The sequence below is a fragment of the Manis javanica genome, chromosome 15, assembly GCF_040802235.1.
Source record: "Manis javanica isolate MJ-LG chromosome 15, MJ_LKY, whole genome shotgun sequence".
NCBI classification, from domain to species: domain Eukaryota; kingdom Metazoa; phylum Chordata; class Mammalia; order Pholidota; family Manidae; genus Manis; species Manis javanica.
The window spans coordinates 42984246-43006603 of NC_133170.1; the positions used below are offsets into that span (position 1 = coordinate 42984246).

Sequence of the window (22358 nt, forward strand, 5' to 3'; positions counted from 1 at the left end):
ACTCATTTTGAGACAAAACATAAAAGATAAGTGTAACCATCTGCAGAACATCTGGAAAAGGAAAACCAGGAAAAGGAAGTGGGTCATAAAACCTTGAAAAACATAACCTCATAAAGTGGGTGGTGTCGGAGCCCAGGCATTGACAGCTATAGTTTTAAGCACCTGAAAGGCTGTCATATATGGAAAAAGAGATTAGGAATCGAGCTGAGAGGTGAAAAACCAAGGGAGGCAGATTGGGCTTGACACCAAGGAGAGCCAGGGCTGTGAAAATGGGGTGAGTCCTGTGTTCCTGGACCCTCAGCAGCTGGGACTTGGAGCCAAACCCTGCCCTCCACCAACGCCTGCCCTTCCCAGGGCCCTGGGTGCCTAGCTTCCTCCTGACCACTGCCCCCTCAGCCCTGCCCAGTCATGCTAAGGAGTGTGGCCTCCAGCCAATTTTCCACAAGATGTTCTGGCGTTCTCAAACTTCTCTGTTCCCATTATTGTGCGCCACTTGCCACCTCGGCTATATGCCCAGGTTGGACAGCTTTCTCCCTGAATGACACCTACACAACCTGCACCATGGAATCTGAAACATGTTTCCAGAAGCTGGATTAAGGTATTTCAGCTGGTATCATCCAATGAAAGTATAAACACATTTTCCCTACTTACTAGGGCAAGACTTTGGCAAATATGTAAATAAACTGTATACTGTGCTTTGATTACAATGTGTGCTAAGCCAGTTTCTCTGTGCTGGGCTGGAGACCAAACCATCTTTTGCCCTGTTTCCATTGTCTCAAATCTGTTAAGAAGGCATTATGGTTGCCAAATAATGGATCTATAAACAGAGTCGGTGTCTGTAGGTGAAATTAAAAGTTAAATGCCAATGAATGGAATAGTTAAGGCATGATTGAAAGGGCTTAGCTTATCCAATATTTTAATAACGTCCAAGAAATTACATAGGAAAGTGGATTCTCGTAAGTAACCAAAGCTGTGTGGTCTTTAATTTCTCCACAGCATAGGCCTGACCTATATAAAGTCTCTTGCAAAGTTCACACAAGAGTAACCAAAGAATTCTATTCCTGGGAAATGGAGTGCTGGGAAGTTGCTGAGAGTTCAGTCTGTGGTTCCAAAAAGCTCTTATACCACACAAGTTTTGCATACACAGACCATTAACACATCAATTCCCACCAATCACCTTTGGACGGGAAGAACATCACAAAATTTTCCATGCTCAAAATAAAAATGATGCCAGATCTCTGGACCATATGCCCTAGATGATGGTGACTGTAAGAGAAGGCAATATGGAAAGTTTCCACTTGCAGGTAGAAGGGAAGAACAATTACAGAGAGAAATCCAGTGGGACAACCATTTCTATGAAAAAGATGATGTCAGTCAGGAAAGCATTGATCCCAAAACCTCAACTGTCGAGGGGATCAAGAGGTGGCACAACTTACTAAAAGCGTAAGGACTTTCAACTCAGACAAATCCAGATTCAAAAGCTGGTCCTTCTTAACAGATGTATAACTCTTGGTCATGGTTTGCTTGAACCATACCAATATTTTAGAGTGGTAGGAGCACAAGGAACAGTGTGTGCTCTTCAGCCACAAATACACAAATAAGAATATTTCAAATACTATTTTCACCATAAAAAATTGAGTAACAGCAAAAGAAATCAATGGCAGAAAATAATCTGAGCCTGTGTCCTACCTATTCCATGTCTCTAGTACCTCAGAGGGGAAAATAGCATTTTTAAGTATGAGTGATGCAAGATTCTTGATTTCTGAGAATTCATGCATGATTTCTACTTTCATGTCCATTTTTTTCTGCTGATCAAAATAGAATACTAGGCTAATATTATACACAGATTTTCACTAAGGAAGGATTTTGAAAGTCTGCATTAATTTCAGTTAAACAAACCTTCACTCCTTTCAAACAAGAACAGGGACAATACTAATAGCTCCTCTGTAGGCTTGCTATGTTTAATGCTGCATTCTACTAAGCATTTTGTGCAAATTTGTCACCCAGTCTCACAACAGCCTCTGAAGTGAGATACTGTCTCATGCTCCATTTTGGAAAGGAAGAGATTAAGGCACAGAGAGGGTAAGTAACTTACCCAACTTCACATGACTATGAGGTAGCATTAGTAGGTTATCAAGGTTTCCCACACTACCTGGTCTACATCTTCTATGTTGTTATGTTTCTCTTCTGCATTCTCCTTGCATTTCTTGTTCCTCTGTTTGTTTTCTGTCTGCACTCTAGCTACTTCTCATTTTTAAAAATGTCCATGCCACCCTTTAGGTCTCTCTAGCACAACCCCATTGCCCTGAGTTGACTTCAATTCCAATCGCTCAGCCACCTGCTGGTAAAAATTTATTTTGGAATAAATTCATGCAAACTCCCACTACTTATATTTCACACCCCATCAAGCCATCAGACAAAGTTAGTTATATGTTTTTAAATGCATTGCTAGACATATGAGTCAGAATACACTCTACTAAAGCAGAACAAAGGCTGACACCTCAAAGTTGGTGTTTCATTTTGAAACTTGGGCATTTCCTAGAAACTGGAAGAAAATGCCTTTAAAATAGTTTCAATACCAAGCATTCAGGTAAATAAAGCCCAGAGGACTCTTCTTAAAAAAAGTATAAGTATAGCTGGTATACAATATTATGTATTGGTTTCAAGGATGCAACATAGTGATTTGACAGTTAGTTATCTATATTATTAAATGCTCACCCCACTAAGTGTAGTTACTGTCAACATAGAAAGATATTATACTATTATTGACTATATTCTTTAATGTTGAGGACTCTTCAATAGGAAATTTTAATGCAACATTCCAGCGTACTGTATGGTCTAATTTATTTTAGAGTTACTTTTATAATTGAGGTGATAGAAAATTTACCTTCTTGATTGTATTTAAAAGAAATATAATTGGAACCTTAATGTGAAGTTCTGCAAACCAGAGAAACTTGAGATTCCTTTTTAATGTATGCCAAAGCCCCATCTTTCTAACTTAAATGTCTGCCAGGTAACTACTAAAAACATCTGAGAAATGGTTTGCCAACATGGGACGTGTCAATTCATTTTTCTTCCCTAGGTGAGCACTGGGTCTGAACCTTTGAGAGGAAAGAGAGGACAAAAAGGAAATTGGGGGTAGATAGTGAAAGGAAATATTAGCATACCAAGAAAATAAAATGATTTGGCTGTGATGAATTATTTTTATCCCAAATTATCTCCTGAAATAGGTTTTTGTCCTGACTTAGGTCCAAGTGATGCATGCTTTGGATTAGAAATTCCTGACTGAGTGGCAAGTTGTCTTTGTAAATGATATTCTGAGCTCAGGCATGAATCCGTATCCCACACACTTACTGAGCCATGAGAAACACCAGAACAATTATTCAGGAAAGGATGCCCCTGTTGAGGCACAGGTTGGAAAGCATTCTGAACTGTTTGAGCATTTTATACAAGAAAGTTAAATGAACATAGTCTGTAGTTTATATACTGCTAACTTAGCCATGCACCTAATCTTTTTTAGAATTTCCTCTATTTTTAACCAAGACTTGAAAGATCTGTGGGAGTACCCCAGTTGGCTAAAACAGATGGCCTGTTCTGCCTCTTCTCAGGATCAATCAGAAAACTCTACAGTAGCTGCTCAACAGGAATTTGGGGTTATTTCACATTTCTCATTCTTTCTAGCATTTTTGTTTGGTTAGTTTTGCTTTTTTGGTGCATGTGATGATGGCGTATTTTGGCAGTATATACTCTTCCAGTTAATCATTACTTAAGCGAATGCTATACCTTAGTAATCAGTATTCAGGAAGATTCTATCATACAAACTTCAGATTTAGGTAGACTTTAGAGAACTGGCAAACTCTGAACTGGTTTTGGGTTTAGCATAAGTGGTACTTTTTTTCTTGACTACCAATAGCACATAATATTTCTTGCTCTGAAAAATTGTTCAACAGTGGAAACAGAGCAGAAATGATACATGCCTCAAAATGTGAAAACCTCCCATCCTTATCCCATCAATAGTTGCTGATGAGTCATCACTCAAATAATTAAAAGCAAATAAAAGATGAATTCACAAAATCATGGGTCATTACACAAACATCCTCTTTAAAAAATCCAATCATTTGTGAAGAAACATTTACAGGATCTTATTTCATAAAATATTAAATCTAAAAAAGAACCTACAGGTTACCCAATCCAATCACCTCATATTCATGTTTGAAAAATGGAACACTAGACAGGCTAATTGAGGCATAAGTAGATCATACATCTACTCAATGGGTGGCAAGACCAAGACTAGGACCCCCATTTCCTGACTCAAAGTCAAGTCTCTACTATTTTATGATCAGTTCCTTTTGTTTCAGACTTTAGCGGTCAAAGTAGGTTAGCCCATTTCAGAAAGGTAAGACACCTCTTAATTTATGATAGTCAAGGTGTGAGATTACTGGCAACTCCAAGTAATGGAATTCCTATTAAAATCAAATTTACTGATGACTTCTCCTTAGTGGAATTAACAAATCAATATCAAATACCACTACAGCCTTGTGTCCATCCGGTCTTACCCTTGGCCACATCCTGTAAAATTGGGATGGGGTGGAAGGTTGAGAGTGAGTTTTGAAATCTAAGTCTCCGAACTTCTTAACTCTATTTCTTAAAATATAGAAATCCCATAGTTTAGTTCATAGTAATGTACAATGTTACTTTCATAGTTTTGACAAATGTTAAGATATTGACATTAGTGGGAGCTAGATGAGGGAAATACAGCCACACTCTGCACTCCTTGCAACTTTTGTATTACTCAAAAATTAACCCCCAATAAAACACAAAACAAAACAAAAAGTAGAGTGGCAGGTACTAGGTGAACCTTAAGGAATGGAGATACATGTTTCTTATCAGTGCTGTGGAGTGGAAATATTTTAATTGGAGCCTTGCAAATGCTTTGGCTCTCTGTTGCCAAAACACATCCCCCCACTAAGCAAAAGTGGACACTGCAAACTTTTTTTATTTATTAATGGTTTCAGCTGGTACAATTAAATGATAATTTTAAAGGGCTACCTCTTTCTAAGCAGTGTAGTGTAACAGAAGGATCATGGATGTTTAAATTAGAAAGTCTGGGTTTGCCTTTCCATTCTAATAGTTCCTAAAAGAGAGAAAATTGTTCAACTTCTCTGTTGGGACTCCATCAGTTAAGAAAAAAAAAGCAGAGTAATTGTGAGAGTTAGATGAAAATTACGGTAATGAAAGCCTAGCAGAGCACTTTGTGTCTGGTAACGTCGGCTGCTGTGCCAGATATTGGTCCTCCACCACATCGCTCAGTCTGCAGGATTCCCAGCCTTGGGATCTGTGCCTGCACCTGAGGCATTGTCCCAAGGTGTGGAAGGCTCCTCTGCTAGTAGGCACGGTCCAGGTGTAGAATTAATGCTCGCTGGGACCAGCTGCCAACCTCTGAGAGCTGGTAGCTCATGCACATCTCCCCCTGCTCTCATGGAGTGCTCTGCCGCGGTGCCACAGGTTCCCCAACGAGATGAAGCTTCCATTACCCGATGTGGCCACTTGCTTGATTAGCAGCTTCATTAGCACAACTCATTGGCTGCCTCCCCTTCTCTGTGACCCTTCCCCGCTGTCTCCTAAAGATACTTACCAGACCCAACACTTAGATAAATGACTTATTCTTTTAGACTGATCTGAGGGTCTGCTTCTGGAAAGCCTTAAGCTTCCTTCTCTACCATGATGTATACCATAATAAAAAATGGTACCTCACTTGTAAAGGCTTCATTAAACTGCAACACCAGTACTCTCGGGTCTGTAAATATAGCATGTAAAGCATTGTGGCATAGTGAGCGTGGGCTCTCACAGCATACAGATCTGGATTAAAATCCTGACACTGCCACTTTGAACAAGTTATTTAATCTCTCTGAGCCTCAGTTTTCTCATCTTTACAATGGGGATAGTAATTTCTAAAATGTTATAATGATAATGAAATAATGAATCAAAATATGGATGATCACTTAGCTCTTCCATAGGGTGAGTGCATATGAATGAGATGGAAGATGTATCATCCTGGCAGAGTGTCTGGAACGCAGGAAGTACTCACTAAAATGTCAGCCACATGCCAACATAAGAACAAGAAAACCCTAACGTGGGCTCCATTCTTGCTCCTAACTAAGCCCTATTACATGGCCCATTCATACCAAACTAGGTAAAACACGTTTTGAATTATAGGTGTGATGTACAAATGCTAGTCCCTTCTCTCTTTTCTCTATCTACACAAACTTGTCTTTATACACACGTATAAATCTGATTTAATAAACATCCTTTACTACTAGGTGTTTTTTCATATTACCAAGGTATTTTACATGACCAGAGATGCACCTTGGGTTTCCCTTAAATAACATGCTCTTATTCTTTCCATTAAACCTAAAATATCTGGTTTTTTTCAAATATCTGTTAAATTACCAAATGCTAATATAAACTAAACATTTCAGAAACACATCTGTTGTAGAAAGCAGGTCACACTTGTGCAAACTGTGAATACACACATATGGTAAAAACAAGTATATTGTTTTAGGAAACCTAAAGAGTAAAACAATAAGAGACTCCTGCTTAGAGTTAGAAGCATGTAATTAAGCCAAATACTGGGCCCTTGGTACATAACCAGTGAAAAATACATGGATTGAACAATTATGCAGAAGTATAGACTTGTCTAGGCATGACCATTGACAGTCATTCTATATCTGAAATGTGTATTTATTTCACAAATCTACTCTATTTAATTCATCTATTTCAGTAATGGCAGGATTATTTTATGAGATTCTTTGTTTTTATCAGATGGCAGGGTTTTCACTATATTCAGATTCTACCTTATGTTATATATGTCTTTTCCTTCAAAATGTCTTAGAGAGAAAAAAAATGTGTCTTAGAGAGAAAAAAAGCAGAAGTGGACAGACTGTTCTAGGACATCCCCTCTTTAGAGATGAGTTTTTTGGCATAAAAAAAGGTTGACTTCCAAAGTGGGTTAAATTACTTCTTCTGTACAGTACAGTGACATGTTGTCTTGTTACAGTGGAACATGTGGGTCATCATTTTGGACGAGCTGTTCTGTGAAGAAGTTTTATTTAGCCCACAAAGCCCGTCCCCGGATTTGTGGGTGTTACCTCCTTTCCATGTTACCAGGTTTTGTCATCATCATTACTGCTTCTGCTCCATCAGCTGTAACACAGCTTAGTAGCAACCCTTCTTGAAAAATAAGATGTTTCTGAAAATAGGCAGAACAGTTGGCTAGACAGAACAGAGACATCAACAGAAGCGGGTCAGCTGTTCGTCTGTGTTTTGCTCCCTGGATCACTTCTGAGACAGTTTCACACATATGTAAATGAATAGGCATTGGGCGAGATTGTAATCTAATATGATCTGTATGTCCTAACACAAACTTTTATCCTATTTTATTAAGGAACTTAAATTACATAAGACTGATTTGGGTCTGAGAATTCTTCAATGTGCCACTTTTGTTCACATTAAGGAGTTTACCCAAATATATTAGCTGGATTTGTGGTGCACTGTTTTGTTTTGTTTTTTCATAAGAAAACTTTGGGATCTGTAAGTAAATGAATAATTCAACTCAACATCAATAGATGGGTCAGTTGTTTATTTATAGTCTGATTACATAGCTGATTCAGCTGAGAGGAAGCAGCGGCTTTATTGTTGCTGGATTTTTTCCTTTGTGCATCTACTCTAAAAAAAATTAGGTCGTGCTGTATTTACTCTCTGGGCAAAATGACATCTTCTAGCTGCTGAGACTTCCTAATAATTTGCAGGAATGACCAATATCAAACAAGGTGATAAGCCCCTCTAATCAATTCTTTGTCAAGCAGAAATCATGCAACATCCCTTTCAGAGCTCAACTTGAAAGACAGATGAGAAATATCTAAGCCACCAGCCAGTCACCACCCCATGGTTTTCCGTACTCGGCAATGCTTGGGCCAAATGCCTGTAAGAGTCCTGCTGGGCAGAAACCTACATCCTGAGTATGACAATAAATTCAGGTTCATCTCTGCTTCCAGATGTTACCTCTATGTCTCAAGGCTCTTCCTACGTTGCATGTAAACACATCAGTGGTATTTTTTAAAGGAACATTTGATTTGCTTTTGTGACAATCTCTTTAGTTAATCTTGGACAAGTTATCTTTATTTCTAAATCTTTTTCATACAGGATTATCGAATACTTTATCACTTCCTCCTTCCCCTCACTTAAAATTCTAGAGTAGGACCCTTAGAGCAGACATGTATGAAAGGCCTTCAGGAGTCCATGAACTAACAAAATTTATGGAGAACCATGCGTGTGTTTCCACATGTACTTGTTCTGAGAAGACTACCTTGTCTTTCTTCAGATTTACAAATGGGTTGATAACTCCCCAAATTTTGAGAATTGCTCTCATCTGGATATTCTCCTCAATTCTATGAGGAAATGCTCAATTTATCACAGGCCACTCTTGGGTTCTACCAAATACTTTAGTCATCACTTTCCTTTACTATTATAATTCAAGCTAGTCTCTTATTTTCTCTTAACTTTCTAGATTTTGTGCCTTCTCTATTCCAATTTAAGTCATAGGAGAAAGAGAGAAAAGAGATGTGTGCCCTGAACCTCTGCCAGTAACAGTGGTTGGCATTTTCTTCATATGGCATCTCATTTAATACCACGGCAACCCTACAAGAAGGTGGTACCCCTATTTTTACAAATGAGAAAAGTGAACTTCAAAAAAGTTACTCATTCCTACAGACTACAAATGGAAGAGTCCAGATTTAAATCCATATTTGAATCTTGTATAGGAGAGGAAAACTTTTCCCTTCTTCCCTTCCAGGTTCTTTGGTTGACTTAGTACTTAAGTTGATGTAACACAGATTAACAGGAGAAAAACAAATTCTATTTCATATGGACAGGGACCTCACCTCAACATGACAGGGCTAAAGCCAGTCAGGCAATTGAAGCTTATACGCCATCCTGAGCTAAAGAGAAGTGGGGAGGGGCCTGGGGCTTCTAAGAGAAGGAACACAGTTCCAGGGAAGATGGGAAAGCAAATGTTTGCAAACAAATGTTTGCCATGCCATGTGAGTAAGTCTGATGTAAAGATTATCTCTGGCAGTAGTTCTCTTCCTGGTATGAGTCCCCTATCTAATTTCTTTCAGGCAGTTACCAGGGAGGTAAAAACTCTTCTTGAGGCTCTTAGGCCTTGATTGCCTTCAGCTCAAATAACCCACATGCCAAGTGGCACATTCAGGGGTGGACAGCCCTCAATCCCTTCATTAGACTTTATTCCTTCACAAAGCCTTTCCAGCCTAAATGGCCATAGCTAACTAACAATATCACCTTTTATAACATGCAAATTACATTTTATTTTTGTTCTCCATCATCAAGAAATATATTCATTATACTTTGTGTATAAACCTAGTACAAATCTACAAATGCTTACATGTTGCTATATTGTATCAATGTTGTCAGCTCATCCCATATTATCATGGAGGACAAGAACCGCTTATACATTCATTTTTTAAAATAACCTGTGCTAAACCCATGTATAAAACTCAGGTATTTACTAAGTTCTGGAAGAGTGGGTCCAAGTTCTTACCTTCATATTAGATTCTACTGGGGAACTGACACAAAATACAACACCTGGGCATTGCACCAGAAATGTTGATTCGGTTAATGGAGGCAGCATTTGGACAGTGTATTTTTAAGAAGCGTTTCCAGCTGTGGCCAGTGTTGTTCTAGAGCAATGGTTTTTAAAGCATGGCTCCCGTGATCTACAGTATCAGGGTCACATGGAAGACTATTACAAAGGAGAATTCTCAGCCCTCCCCCCAGCCTATCCATATCCTGTACCAGACAGGACCTGGCTGACTCCGTAACAGCCCTGTAGATGCTTCTGAGGCAGGCTCACTGGTGAGAACTAGTTCTCTAGAGACACAGGATGAATAAGGCACTATACTGGCCACTAAGCATTTCTCTTTGGTCTCAGGGATTTCCCAGTTGTCTCAAATTTGCATTTTAATTACCTAGCACAGTTCCAAAATCTATAACTTTAGTTACAATGACAACATCATTACTACTTAGTCTAACAGCTTTTCATGTCTTCTTGGCAGCCATTAAATGAAGTGTTTATGAGAAAGTAGGGGTCAGTGAATAGCCCTTTTAACAAAAGTCTTATGAACCTCATGGGTTGAGCTGAGTTGTCAGATTGTTTTGTAACACACACACATACATATGGAGAGAGAAAATTTAAAATATAAAATCTTAAATGGCAAATATTTCCAACAAAGAATTTTAAAGTGGTCTTTGTATTGTATTTTTATTCTCTTACTAATATTATACTTGCTATTTCCCATCTTTAATAACTTTTTATAGCTTTTTGGTTTAGTTTTATGACATGGTAATTGACATAGTAAACTGTACATATTTAAATCATTTAATTCGATAATATTTTGACACATTTATACCAGTATTATAAAATAGTTGTGGGGGCATCCAGTTCTATTACATGCTGCAAAAGGCAGCGTGAATTTGCAGAGAAGGATTCCTGAAGGTAACTTGAGCTAAGACTTGTAAGGCAACTAGATGTCAGGCCATGTAAATAAAATGGGGGAAGGTTGTACAGGACCGATAAAGACCATCTCATCTGTCTGAAGTCTAGATTCTTGCAGTTCCTGTATTTATCATCATGGAGGGTTTATAAAAAGCTGCTGGATCCCTTTATTTCTTACAATTCCAACTGAGAAATGAGCATAACCCCCAGTGAAATATGCAGCGCTCTTGCAGAGAGTAGCAATCCCCGTTACTATCTCCTCAGGTAGTTCCTTGCATCAGGGTAACCTGTCCGGTTTTGACCACTGGCCCACTCTTGAGTGTGTATTTCTCTCCTGTGTGTCTTATGAAGAACAGCTTGCATAAAAGTGTTGGTTTTTTTATAGCAATGGAATCTAATTCCTTGCCTTTAACTTCCTTGTCACTTTCTTCTTTCTCCCAGCAAATCAGTATGTCCCTAAATGTTCATTTATCATTATCCCCACATGCTAATACTAAGACTCTGTTTTGGGGACTTAACTTCTTGTGCTTTCTCCCATTGCAGGCTGGCTCCATGAACTGGGCAAGAGACTGGAATCGCCATACTATGGCAACAATACCTTGGGAGGCCCGTCCATCCGAAGTGCCTATATTGCCGCTCTGTACTTCACCCTCAGCAGCCTCACCAGCGTTGGGTTTGGGAATGTGTCTGCTAATACAGATGCAGAAAAGATCTTCTCCATCTGCACCATGCTGATTGGTGGTAAGGGAAATTCTTCCTTTATGCCAGAGAAGTAACAAGTGTCTGCCATACTATTGCTGTTCTGCCTAAAACACAATGGGAATATAATATACTTACAAGATTTATTAATTGCTTTTATGTTCCCTTCTCTGGGCTAAGTGCAATACCCTAAATAACCCTTTGGCAAATCTATACACTTGACACTATTATTATCCCACTCACCGAACAGACAAGTCATTATAATATTGTCTATGAGCCCCAGACCCACAGTCTGTATTAGGGTTTGTAATGCTGTGCTTTGTACTCTGCAAACCTCATTCATTCTTTTTGCCATACAACTTCAGTCACTTCTGCCAATAGGGGGGTGCCTGCTTCTGATGTGTATAATGTACCTCCTGAGGCAGGCATCTCCAGCCTTCGCCATCTGCAGGCACCCTGACAACCAGCCTCACTGGCCTGCTTAGTGATCCCTGCATCAGTTGGGAGACCCCCACCCCACATTCAAAGGCAGAGCCCTGGCTTCCTGTGGCTCCTCACAGCCCCTCCTTGGGCTTCCATGTTCCGGTAACCCTACTTCCCTTTGTTCATTCCTCTCCTGGCTCCTCCCTGCAGTTACCATATCCAGGTTACCTCTCTACTCCCTTTTTGCTTATTCAGCCCTCCAACACCAGGGAATCCAATTCTCTATAAAAGCTCCCTCTTGGAGTACTTATTTTCTCTTTTCTGAACCTTCTAACTTGTATAGGATTGGTATAATTACTATCCATATTTTTCAGTTGACAAATCTAGAGCCTGTAAAAATTAAGTAACTCTTCCAATGCCATACATCCAGTAAGTGAAAGAGACAAGGTTTGAACCCAGATGAGTACTTACTTTTATCTGTAAATACATAAACAGAAACTTCCTGAATAAGACTACTCTCACACAGTAGTAGGAAATGTGGATGCCTACCTGTATTATTTTTCTTAGACCAGAGTTCTCAAACCAGGATACTAGTATTATTTTCTGTCCCACAGTGTTCCCAAAAAACCTGTTTTATCATGTTCTTTTAATGGCTTTAATCGCAGCTATCACTGAGCGCTCTGAAACTTATCATAGGGGATGGGTTCCTACCAGCTCCCTTGCATGGGAGATGTGAAATAAATATGTGGGTGTTAAGCAATGAGCCATCCAGAGCCTATGGTGAAATCAAAGAGGTATAAGCCCAATTTCAAATCAAACTCATGGTCCAGTTTGGAAGAGAGAGGCTGACCTGTGTGGAAAAAGCATAAGCAATACCGAGCAGTAAGTGCTCCGTCCACATCAGTCAGGAAGTTCGGAAGCAGTGAGAATTGGGGCCCTGGACGGAGACCTCTTGGAAAGGCAGCCCTTGGTGTAGAGACACGGCAGCAGCGGACTGTCACTGCAGATGCAGAACAGGCTCTTGGCTGATGTTGAGCAGGAACAGCGTGGGGAGCTGTGAACAGGAATTCTCATTTTCTAAAGAGCTGCTATGTGCCAAACCTCATAGTGGCTATTTTACACCCGGTATTATAATTTGTATAACTGCTGGTCTTCTTGATGGCCCATCTTTCAGCTTAACAAAATGACAAGCACTTTACAAATAAACACAGACTTACTTAATATTTCTCCAAGTTCCTCTACTACTAATGGAAATTTTGGGAAATGCTCAGGTGCTCAAGGCTTAACCTACTGATTTGACATTTGAAGAATTGGTTAGATAATTGAGCTTATTCTCTATTGATCCACATAAATTATTTCCTGCTGTTCACTGTAAGTGGAAGTTATGCTGGTCAAAGGGCCAAAAGATATGGATAATAATCAGATAATGTCACTTTGTCACTTGTTAAATGTTTCTTGAGCAAATTATCCAGAAGGAGTGGTCATTTGTCAGTGGCATTAAAGTGTACGGGCAATTTCAGCAGCAGGTGAGAAACCATTGCTTTTGAATGGGAAATGGCATCTGAGCAACTTGGATTTATTAGTTACAGTGTGTGTGGGAAATAACTGTATTATTGTGACAATTACCTTAGGCTGAAGAAATGATGCCTGCATTTTAATATGCCCAAATTAACCAATTACTTGCATAACTTTCAGAACCAATCATAAGAGCTCACAATATTGAACACTTTGTTCATTTAATTCCCATAACCCTAAGAGATAGAAGTAATTAACACCCCAAGTTAGATGTAAGGCAACAGAGGTTTAGGAAGTTCAAATGGCAGGATTCACTAAGACCTAGCAAACTTCCTGTAGAATATATATTTTATTATATGCTGCAAATTCATTTTATTGACTTAATTTCTATAAATATACACAAATAATTTTCTTTTAATTTTAGGTATATATTACCATGGGAATCAAGTCTAAGTTATCATATTAGGAATCCCCACAGAGTGATTATGAAATTGCTAATGACAGGATGTAATATTTACTACAAAGGCAGGCAGTAGCAATATTAAATGTTGCAGGTGACTACCAAAACCCCCAGAAATTATCTAGGGCAAAGGCATTCACAGGCTGAGTGAGGAGGAGGGGGAAGGAAGGGAAGCTCCCTATGAGCATCTACAATTATAGACTATGCAAACCATTGGTTTATGGGAAGAATAGTTAAAACTACCAAAAAGATTAAGCAAAAATAATGAGAAACAACTTGTACCAAGACAAATCTGTGTAAACTTTGAGAACATACAAAACAGAAAAGTAACCCTAAAAACCCTAAAAACTATTAGAATTACTAAGTGAATTTAGTAAAGCTGATGTATACAAGTTCAATATGCAAAAATCAATAGTATTTCTATATACTAGTAACAAACAATTAGAAATGAAATATAAGAAATGATTATAAAAACATCAAATATCTAGGAATAATCTTTTAAAATGTGCAATTCAACTACATAGAAAACTACAAAACATCAGAGAGAAAATTTACAAATAGTTTAAAATAATGGAAGGATATACATCAGTGATGATTTTAAGGCTCAGTATTGTAAAGATAACAGTTTGACCCAAGTTAATCTGAAGATTCAATGCAATCACAATAAAAATACCAATATATGTGTGTTTATGTGTGTGTGTATATGTGCGTGTGTTTGAAACATGATAAGCTGTTTCTGAAGAATAGTGGAAATGCAGAGCTAAAACTATTCAAAGCAGCCATAAAGAAGAACAAACCTGGAAGATTTGTGCTACAAGTATCAAGATGTATTACAACACTGTAGCAGTTGAGAAAGTGTGGTGTTGGCTCCAGAATAAACAAATTGGCCAGTGGGATAGAATGACTGCAGAAACAGGCCCACACACATATGATCTCTTCATTTATGACACAAGTAATAAAACTGCTGTGCAAAGGGGAAATGAGGACGATTTCAATAAATGTTGCTGGGCTGAAGGTATATCCACATGCTGAAAAACAACCTTTATCCCTCTTAAAGTTATGCATTAAGGTTAATTCCAGATGGATTTTGGTCCAAATGTGAAAGGGAACATAATAAAACTTCTTAAAGATAGTATAATATTTTCACTATCTTGAATTTGGCAATGGTTTCTTAAACATGACACAAAAGCCCTAACCATAAGGAACTACAGAACTAATATTTATCCAAAGACATTGTTAAAAATGAGAAGAGGGAAGCCATAGGAGAAAGTATTTGCAAACATTTATCTGACATAAGACTCTTCTCTTTTATATATAAAGAGCTTTTACAAATCTGTAAGAAAAGATCAGACGACCCCAAAATGTATAAAAACATTAAAAAGCACTTCAAAAATAGATTTCCATGCCCAAATGGACAACACACATATGAAAAGGTGCTCAACATCATTCATCAAGGACATGGAAATTAAGATCAAAATTAAATAGCATTTATATTCACCAGAGCAATATACTTAAAAACACTGATAAACCCAAATGTTTGAGGGGATATGGAACATCTTAACTTCTCCAATACAATTGATGGAATTGTCAGTTGGCATGAAAGTTTTGTCAACATCTACCATGTCTAAACATACCTGTACTCTGTGACTCTCAACAATTCCACTTCTGACTACCTATCCAGTGGAAATGCAAATATTTATATACTTTTTTACATCAAATGATATGTACATAGATGCCATAGAAGCATTATTGTAAGAATCTGAAACTGAAAGTGCCTATGAAAAGGAGAATAAGTAAGTAAATTGTAAAATGATTATTCAATAGAGTACTACACTGTAATGAGAATGAATGAATTTTTATGCCACACAATCACATTGATGAATCTTGTAAACAGTGCTGAGCAAAGAAGCCAGACCCCAAAAAGTACATGTTGTATCATTTTGTTTAGAGAAATTTCGGAAGTAGGTGAAGCTTATAAATTACAATATAATTTAAAACTGTGGTTCCCTTTGGTCAGGGAGCTGGTGAGAGCCTATGAAGGGGACACAATGGAGGCCTTGGGTACTGGAAATATCCTGTTTATTCATCTGGGGGAGACTCACTTTGAGAAATCTCAATGAACTATACATTTAATATTTGTGTAATTTTCTCAATGTGTGTCTTTGATATTAATTTTGCTTTGTAAAATTATAAAAGTAAGCTAAATAAGTTGGTGCAGTCACTGTGGAAAGCAGTAAGGGGGTTCCTCAAAAAACTAAAAACAGAAATACCCTATAACCCAGAAATTCACTACTATGAATTTACCCAAAGAAAACAAAATCCCTGATTTGAGAAGATATATACATCCCTGTTTTTATTAATAGTCACATTGTTTACAGTAACCAAGATATGGAAGCAACCAAAGTGTCCATCAGTAGATGAATGGATAAAAAAAAAGTGGCACATCTACACAATGGAATATTATTCAGCTATAAAAAAGAAAGAAAGCCTGCCATTTGGAACAACATAGCTGGACCTAGAGGGTATTATGCTCAGTGAAAAAAGCCAGGTGGAAAAAAGACAAATACCATATGATTTCATTTATTTGTAGAATATGAAAGCAAAACAAAACAAAATAAACAAAACAGCAGCAGACTCTTAGACAGGGAGAAGTGACTGGTGGTTCCCATGGGGGAGGGGCTGGGGTGGGTGTACGGGGAGGGGGATAAAAGGGCACAAAATTCTCAATTATAATATAAGCTAGTCTAGTGAAGAAGACTCATTGCTGAGGACATGTACAGTTTAAGTGAGGCATGTGGCCACGAAAAAGATGGAGTGAAACTCCTAGCAGTCAAAGCTCTCCTTGGATCCTCATACCTTACATTACACAATTTTACTGAACCCACGTGGGCTATGGTGTTCACAAATTCAGGCGGTTTTTAAGATGTCTTAACACTGCCATTTAAATCCATCATTTAGGAAACCACTCTCAGTTTTCTCTGCTGTCTGCCATCCACAACCCAGAGTACTTGTGGCAAAGAGTGGAAAATTCCAGGGCAATGAGTAGGTGGGAGAGAGAAGGAGGACGGCTGAGGTCACCCAAAGCCTGAGCTGCGGTCGCCTTTTCTATCGAGAAGACTGTCCCTCTGTAGACGCTGAAGCCACTGCAGAGGCATTGGTTACTGAAATCAGCAGCAACTCTGTACCTCAGTATGGCCCCAGATCCAGAGATAGACGTGGTGGAGGAGGAGAGAGAGAGGGAAGGAGGAGAAGGGAAGAAGAGGAAGGGAAGAAAAGGGGTAAGAGAGAGACAGAGAGAAAGAAAACAGAGAGAGAGAGAAAGAACTAGAAAGGGCAAGCCAGGCAGCCCTTAAGAGTGCACTGTCAACTGAGGTCAGGTCACCTTCTTCCTAGAGCCCAGTTGCTGAGGTTCCTCCAAAGACCTGATATTAAGATGAGATTGTACAAAATGTATTTTATGTAAAACTCCTACACAAAGAAGACGAGCCTCCCACATACTCAGCAGCAGACCTAGCGTGCTACTTTCAGAATTATATACATCAGATATGCTAGGAGGAAAAGGAAAAGCAAATGATAATTTTCCAGCTGACCTGGATATAGAAGTTCTTGAGTCAAACTTTCACAGCAGATGGAATGATTTGGCCTGACAGTTGCATACACTCTTCGCCAGTGTGAAAGTGATAACCAGTGACAGAGAGGCAATAATAGCTTTGGAAACTGGGAAATTATGAGAGCTAGGGTTTTTTTTTTTTACTACTTTAATTAGAAGTATTTTCCTATGCTGAAATGAGACTTTGAAATTACAGCGACTTAGATAGACTGGTACTTTCCAACAACACTCATGAATGCTACAATTAATCCAGTAATTCCTTTTCTTGATAATGTACAATCAGGATGCTAAGTGATCTGAACATATTACCTCTCTTAAGTGCTTTACACACATTATAATTAAGCAAAGCAAAGTTAAAATCATACACACAATTAAGGAAAGCAGTGTTAAAATAAATGAAATAAAATGTTCTCGGTGCTCAGTTTAATCTCCATGAAAGACTATTACATACTTTTACAGATGGTAGGGCTTCCAAACCCTGAGCCCATAAGGATATTAACGGAGCCTGAAATCGGTGTGAAATTTCTTTAACTTGGAACAGAATCCGTTCTTTTCTGCTTAGTGTTTATTATAAATAGAGGTATCTTCTTCCAAATAAAATATGTATCATAACTGCTGTGCTTCTAAAACCATAAAAAACAGTAAACCTCTATTTAGAATTTACCAAGAGCCATTCAACAGTAAGTTGAGAAGCAATATACATTTTTGATGGGCTATCTTGGACTTGTTGGAAAATTTCGATAGAGTATATATGTACATACACTTTACAGGTTACAGGCACTTATTGACTATTTCTTGAATTTCTTTCATCATGAAATTCTGTCTGGCAAGAACCACTCAATTATTTAACAGGTTGCTGAAAAACCTTAAATCTGAGTCCTTTTCCCCAAATTTTTCTCCACTGAACATGTGGAAAATTCACAATAACACTTTCATTTTCATGGGAAAAATTAACATAAATTGAGCACCCACTATTTTTTCACATAAATATTAGGCATTTACATACATAAATATATAAATAAGTATATATACTCTTTGAATTGCAAAATAGCTCTATGAGTAAGGTTTTGCATATAAAGGAACTGAGTCCATGTACGGGAATCATGTATCTTGCCAAGTTCACAATTAGGAGTGTCAGTGTCAGGATTCAAATCTGCACGTGTCTGATGCTGAAGTCTGTATTCTCTCTGCAACATTTTATTGCCTCCTGTGTGCAGACCTTAAGTTTAACCCTATTCTAATAACCTTTCCAAAATATTGAGGTCTCCCTTGTTATTATGGGGTGATTTTTATAGGTATGGTAGCATATTTTCCATAGAGAAATGATGATATATAACCTGAAAGAATTTTAATTTTGGTGTTAGATTAGATTGAAATTAATACATCAGTGGTTACTCATTTCTGGCAAATGTAGGGAAACAAAATAATTTTAATGGTGCTATCCTGAAATAGAATGGCTATTCAGGAAGATAGTACAATAATACGATGACATATTTGCACTAGTGTATCCATTTTGATGCTAATAAATTTTAGCAGGGCTCCTTGGACATCGAGATTTGGGTACAGGGACATTCTGATAGATCCTAATAGACAAACCAGTAAATTTTTAGTTGTCTTTTTCTTACAAAACTGCTAAAACAGATGATTCCATCCATCCTCTGAGCTTTTTACCTCATTGCCAATCCCATTCCAGAGTGGGGGTCAGGGCTGACATCTGCAGATCACTAAGAACTGGCCTACCCGTAAGTGTAAGCACACCTGGCTGTCAGCTCTCTCCCAGTTTCACAGTCCCAGCTGGTTCAAGACCCTCTTGGGCTATCTGCTAGCATCTGCATAGGCCAGTCCAGTTCTTTGGCTAATGATTATTTATTTAATGCAAATGCTGTTATGACTTTTCTGGCTTCGAGACAGCTGACCACTCTCCATGGTGGGCAGCTCCTGGGAAGTAAAGTCTATTGCTCTACTTTTTCCCAATAGAAAACCCATTTCCAGCCTCCATCCACCCTGGAATTCTCATGAACAAAGTCTTCTATCTCATTACACTCTGGTGGTGGTTTCAGAAAGGGGAGCCTCTGCAAGAAAGTCAGACTAAATACTGTCTCACCAAGAAGCCTTATCAAAGCCCGAGTCACATGTACATGTACCCCTGGCCCTTCTCAGAATGGCAACAATGATTCTAAGCAGAATACTAATTTTTCTCTGTAAATTGCTTTGTTTCTTGAATGCTCTCAGCTTTTCTGATTTCTCCTTTAAATTGAAGTAACTATGGAACTGCAGAGGGGAGAGGATTGGGGCCATATGAGTTGCAGCTTCAGATGGCTCTGAAAATCCTTCATTCTAACAACTTTTCTCAATACCTCTATTAATATAAATGGGTCCTATTTAATATCCTAAAACTAATTTTAAGTGATGGCTTTGGGGAAGAGACTTACATTCCCATAAAAATTACCCAGTTATAATAGACCTGTTTTTTAAATGTATTTGTTATTATAGTAGAAATAACCACTAAACTATAGTTTACTTTATGAAATTATTAAGATGATTTTATCACAGCTATTAAACTATACTTAACTATTAAAACAATACAGATGTGAATAGAGTACAAAAAAAAAAGTTGGTCATAGCCAGAATGGCAGTTAACAGATGGAAGTATGGGTCATAGGGGCCTTATTCTGCATGTTACTGAGTATTTTTTAAAGATATTTTTACTCTTATCAAGCCATTTACAATCACAATGGCCACATCAGGGTGCATTGAGTGACAAATGGATGCACTCAAGTAGCCGCATCAGTGTGGCCATGTAAGCATGCTTGGGTCTGATTCAGGATGTATAGGCTGTAAATTTGGGCTGGGCAAGCCCACCATCATATTTCTGTCCCATTATGTATTGCGTTGTTTTCTCTAGCCCTGATGCATGCCTTGGTGTTTGGAAATGTGACAGCAATCATACAGAGGATGTACTCCAGATGGTCCCTCTATCACACTAGAACTAAGGACCTAAAGGATTTCATACGTGTCCATCACCTGCCCCAGCAACTCAAGCAGAGGATGCTCGAATATTTCCAAACAACCTGGTCAGTCAACAATGGAATAGATTCAAATGAGGTAATGTTCATTTCTCATGTTGACATTTTCAGGCAAAAAGCACATACTCTAAGGTAAAAGCAAGGGATCCTGATGCAGGTCTCAGAAGTGAGGTACATACACACCTCTCTTTTTTTAATCCCTCATAAAACCTAATCCACTTTCTTTCACCTGCTTTGGCTTATTTGTTCACAAAGCCACTTTGAATTGGCCAGGCCAATGTTTCACATTAAGTTGCTACTCTGGCCAGTCAGGGGGGCTAACTTTAATTCTCACTGATCTTCTTTGAAGGAACCAGTTCTTAGGACAGTTGAATGGTATAATCTTAGGATATTAGATTATCAAGTTAATCTTTGCCTTTAAAACCAACAAAATGAAAATGTTTTCCAGCAAAGGTGTTATCTGTGGACTTCCAGGAACATCCCAGACCACCACTGTAAAAAAAAAAAGGTGTCACAGAAGTGTCATGGAAGCACTGCAGAGCCAAAATTCCCTACCTTCTGTCCTGAGTAGGAGTCTATGAGAAGCAAGTCACAATGAGCTGTACGTTTTCACTGGAGAGTCTTTTATTAGTTTATTTTATTTCTCCAGAGTTATCACCAGCTGATTATTCAATAGCACATAACTAGAGTCACATTCACTGAAAAATCACCCCAGATGTTACATGCATAGATTCCCTCTTCTCTTCACTGGCCAAAGAGAGGGAAGAACAATCCTGTTGTCTTGCAAGTAAAGTTGTCCTGATCCCAACTTGATTGCTTCTTTCATCTCCTTCGACAGCTTTTGAAAGACTTTCCAGATGAGCTGCGCTCTGACATCACGATGCACTTGAACAAGGAGATCTTACAGTTGTCGCTGTTTGAGTGTGCCAGCCGGGGCTGCCTCAGGTCTCTGTCTCTGCACATCAAAACCTCTTTCTGTGCTCCAGGGGAGTATCTGCTGCGACACGGGGATGCTTTGCAAGCCATCTACTTTGTATGCTCGGGCTCCATGGAAGTTCTTAAAGACAGCACAGTGCTGGCTATTCTTGGTAGGTCTGAATTGAGAGCCTCACAAAATTTTACCCTGGAGCAAAAGTTAAGGTGATGAAATAAGATGAAATAGGAAAAAAGAACTGCTATTGAAAGTAGGAAAACTATGAATGACTATGTGGAATCAGGATTATTCTTCAAATGGGTTTAATTTGCCACCTTAAAAAAATCTTTATTAAGGTCATGCCACATACTAAACTTAGATTGTGCTAAGGGTTATATCCAAACTGTCATTTAAAAAACCAGCAGTATATATGTTTTCCCCACTTTTCAAATGAATAATTAGTAGTTAACTTAATCTGCCTCAAATAGCATAGAAAGAAAATGAACAAAATTCAGATTCCTAAAGCCAGATTATTAATTATGATGTATACTGCCTTTGGTGAAATAGCTGGTCAGTTTTAAGAGGATGTTTCTTGTGGATAATCAAGTCAGAGAAGAACATGAAAATTGCTTTTATCTATACTAGAAATAGCTCAAAAATTATTATGCATTAAAAATAAGCTCTCATAGCAATCATGAAACCCAACACTGTCAAGGTGACTACATGTATTTTTACTTCCTCAAAGAAAACTCAAAAGACAGTTTGTGAAGACTTTGTATCACAAGTTTACTCCAACTATTAAGACATAATCGGTGTTCATTGAGATATAAAGGTCATCTGATAAAGACATGTACAGTTAATGTAGAAAAACTCCTACCCACAATTTTATGTGTACCTTTTCAAAAAATCACTTCCATTTGTTTGTCTGTTTGTTTACTCAGCTCATATTTATTGAGGGCCTATGCATGAATCTGGTGCTAGTCTAAACAATATATTTTAACAGCAATGTAATACACCAATGTTAAGAATCTGGGTTAATAAACAAAGGCTAGTGAAACACTTTTCATTTATTTTTAATATTCATATTTAAGAACAAGTATTTTTAAACAGTGTAACCATTTATAAAGTATTTTCACCTGTGT

General features: G+C 38.2%; 1 protein-coding gene across 1 annotated transcript in view; it reads left to right on the forward strand.

The window, feature by feature from the left end:
- The window catches only part of KCNH8 (potassium voltage-gated channel subfamily H member 8), a 350458-nt gene that overhangs the window by 272304 nt on the left and 55796 nt on the right, over positions 1-22358 (forward strand). The window contains exons 8-10 of the mRNA XM_036996268.2: positions 11114-11311; positions 20183-20382; positions 21142-21391. Of these exons, the coding sequence (XP_036852163.2) occupies positions 11114-11311; positions 20183-20382; positions 21142-21391 (648 nt within the window). The remainder of the gene's footprint in view (positions 1-11113; positions 11312-20182; positions 20383-21141; positions 21392-22358) is intronic.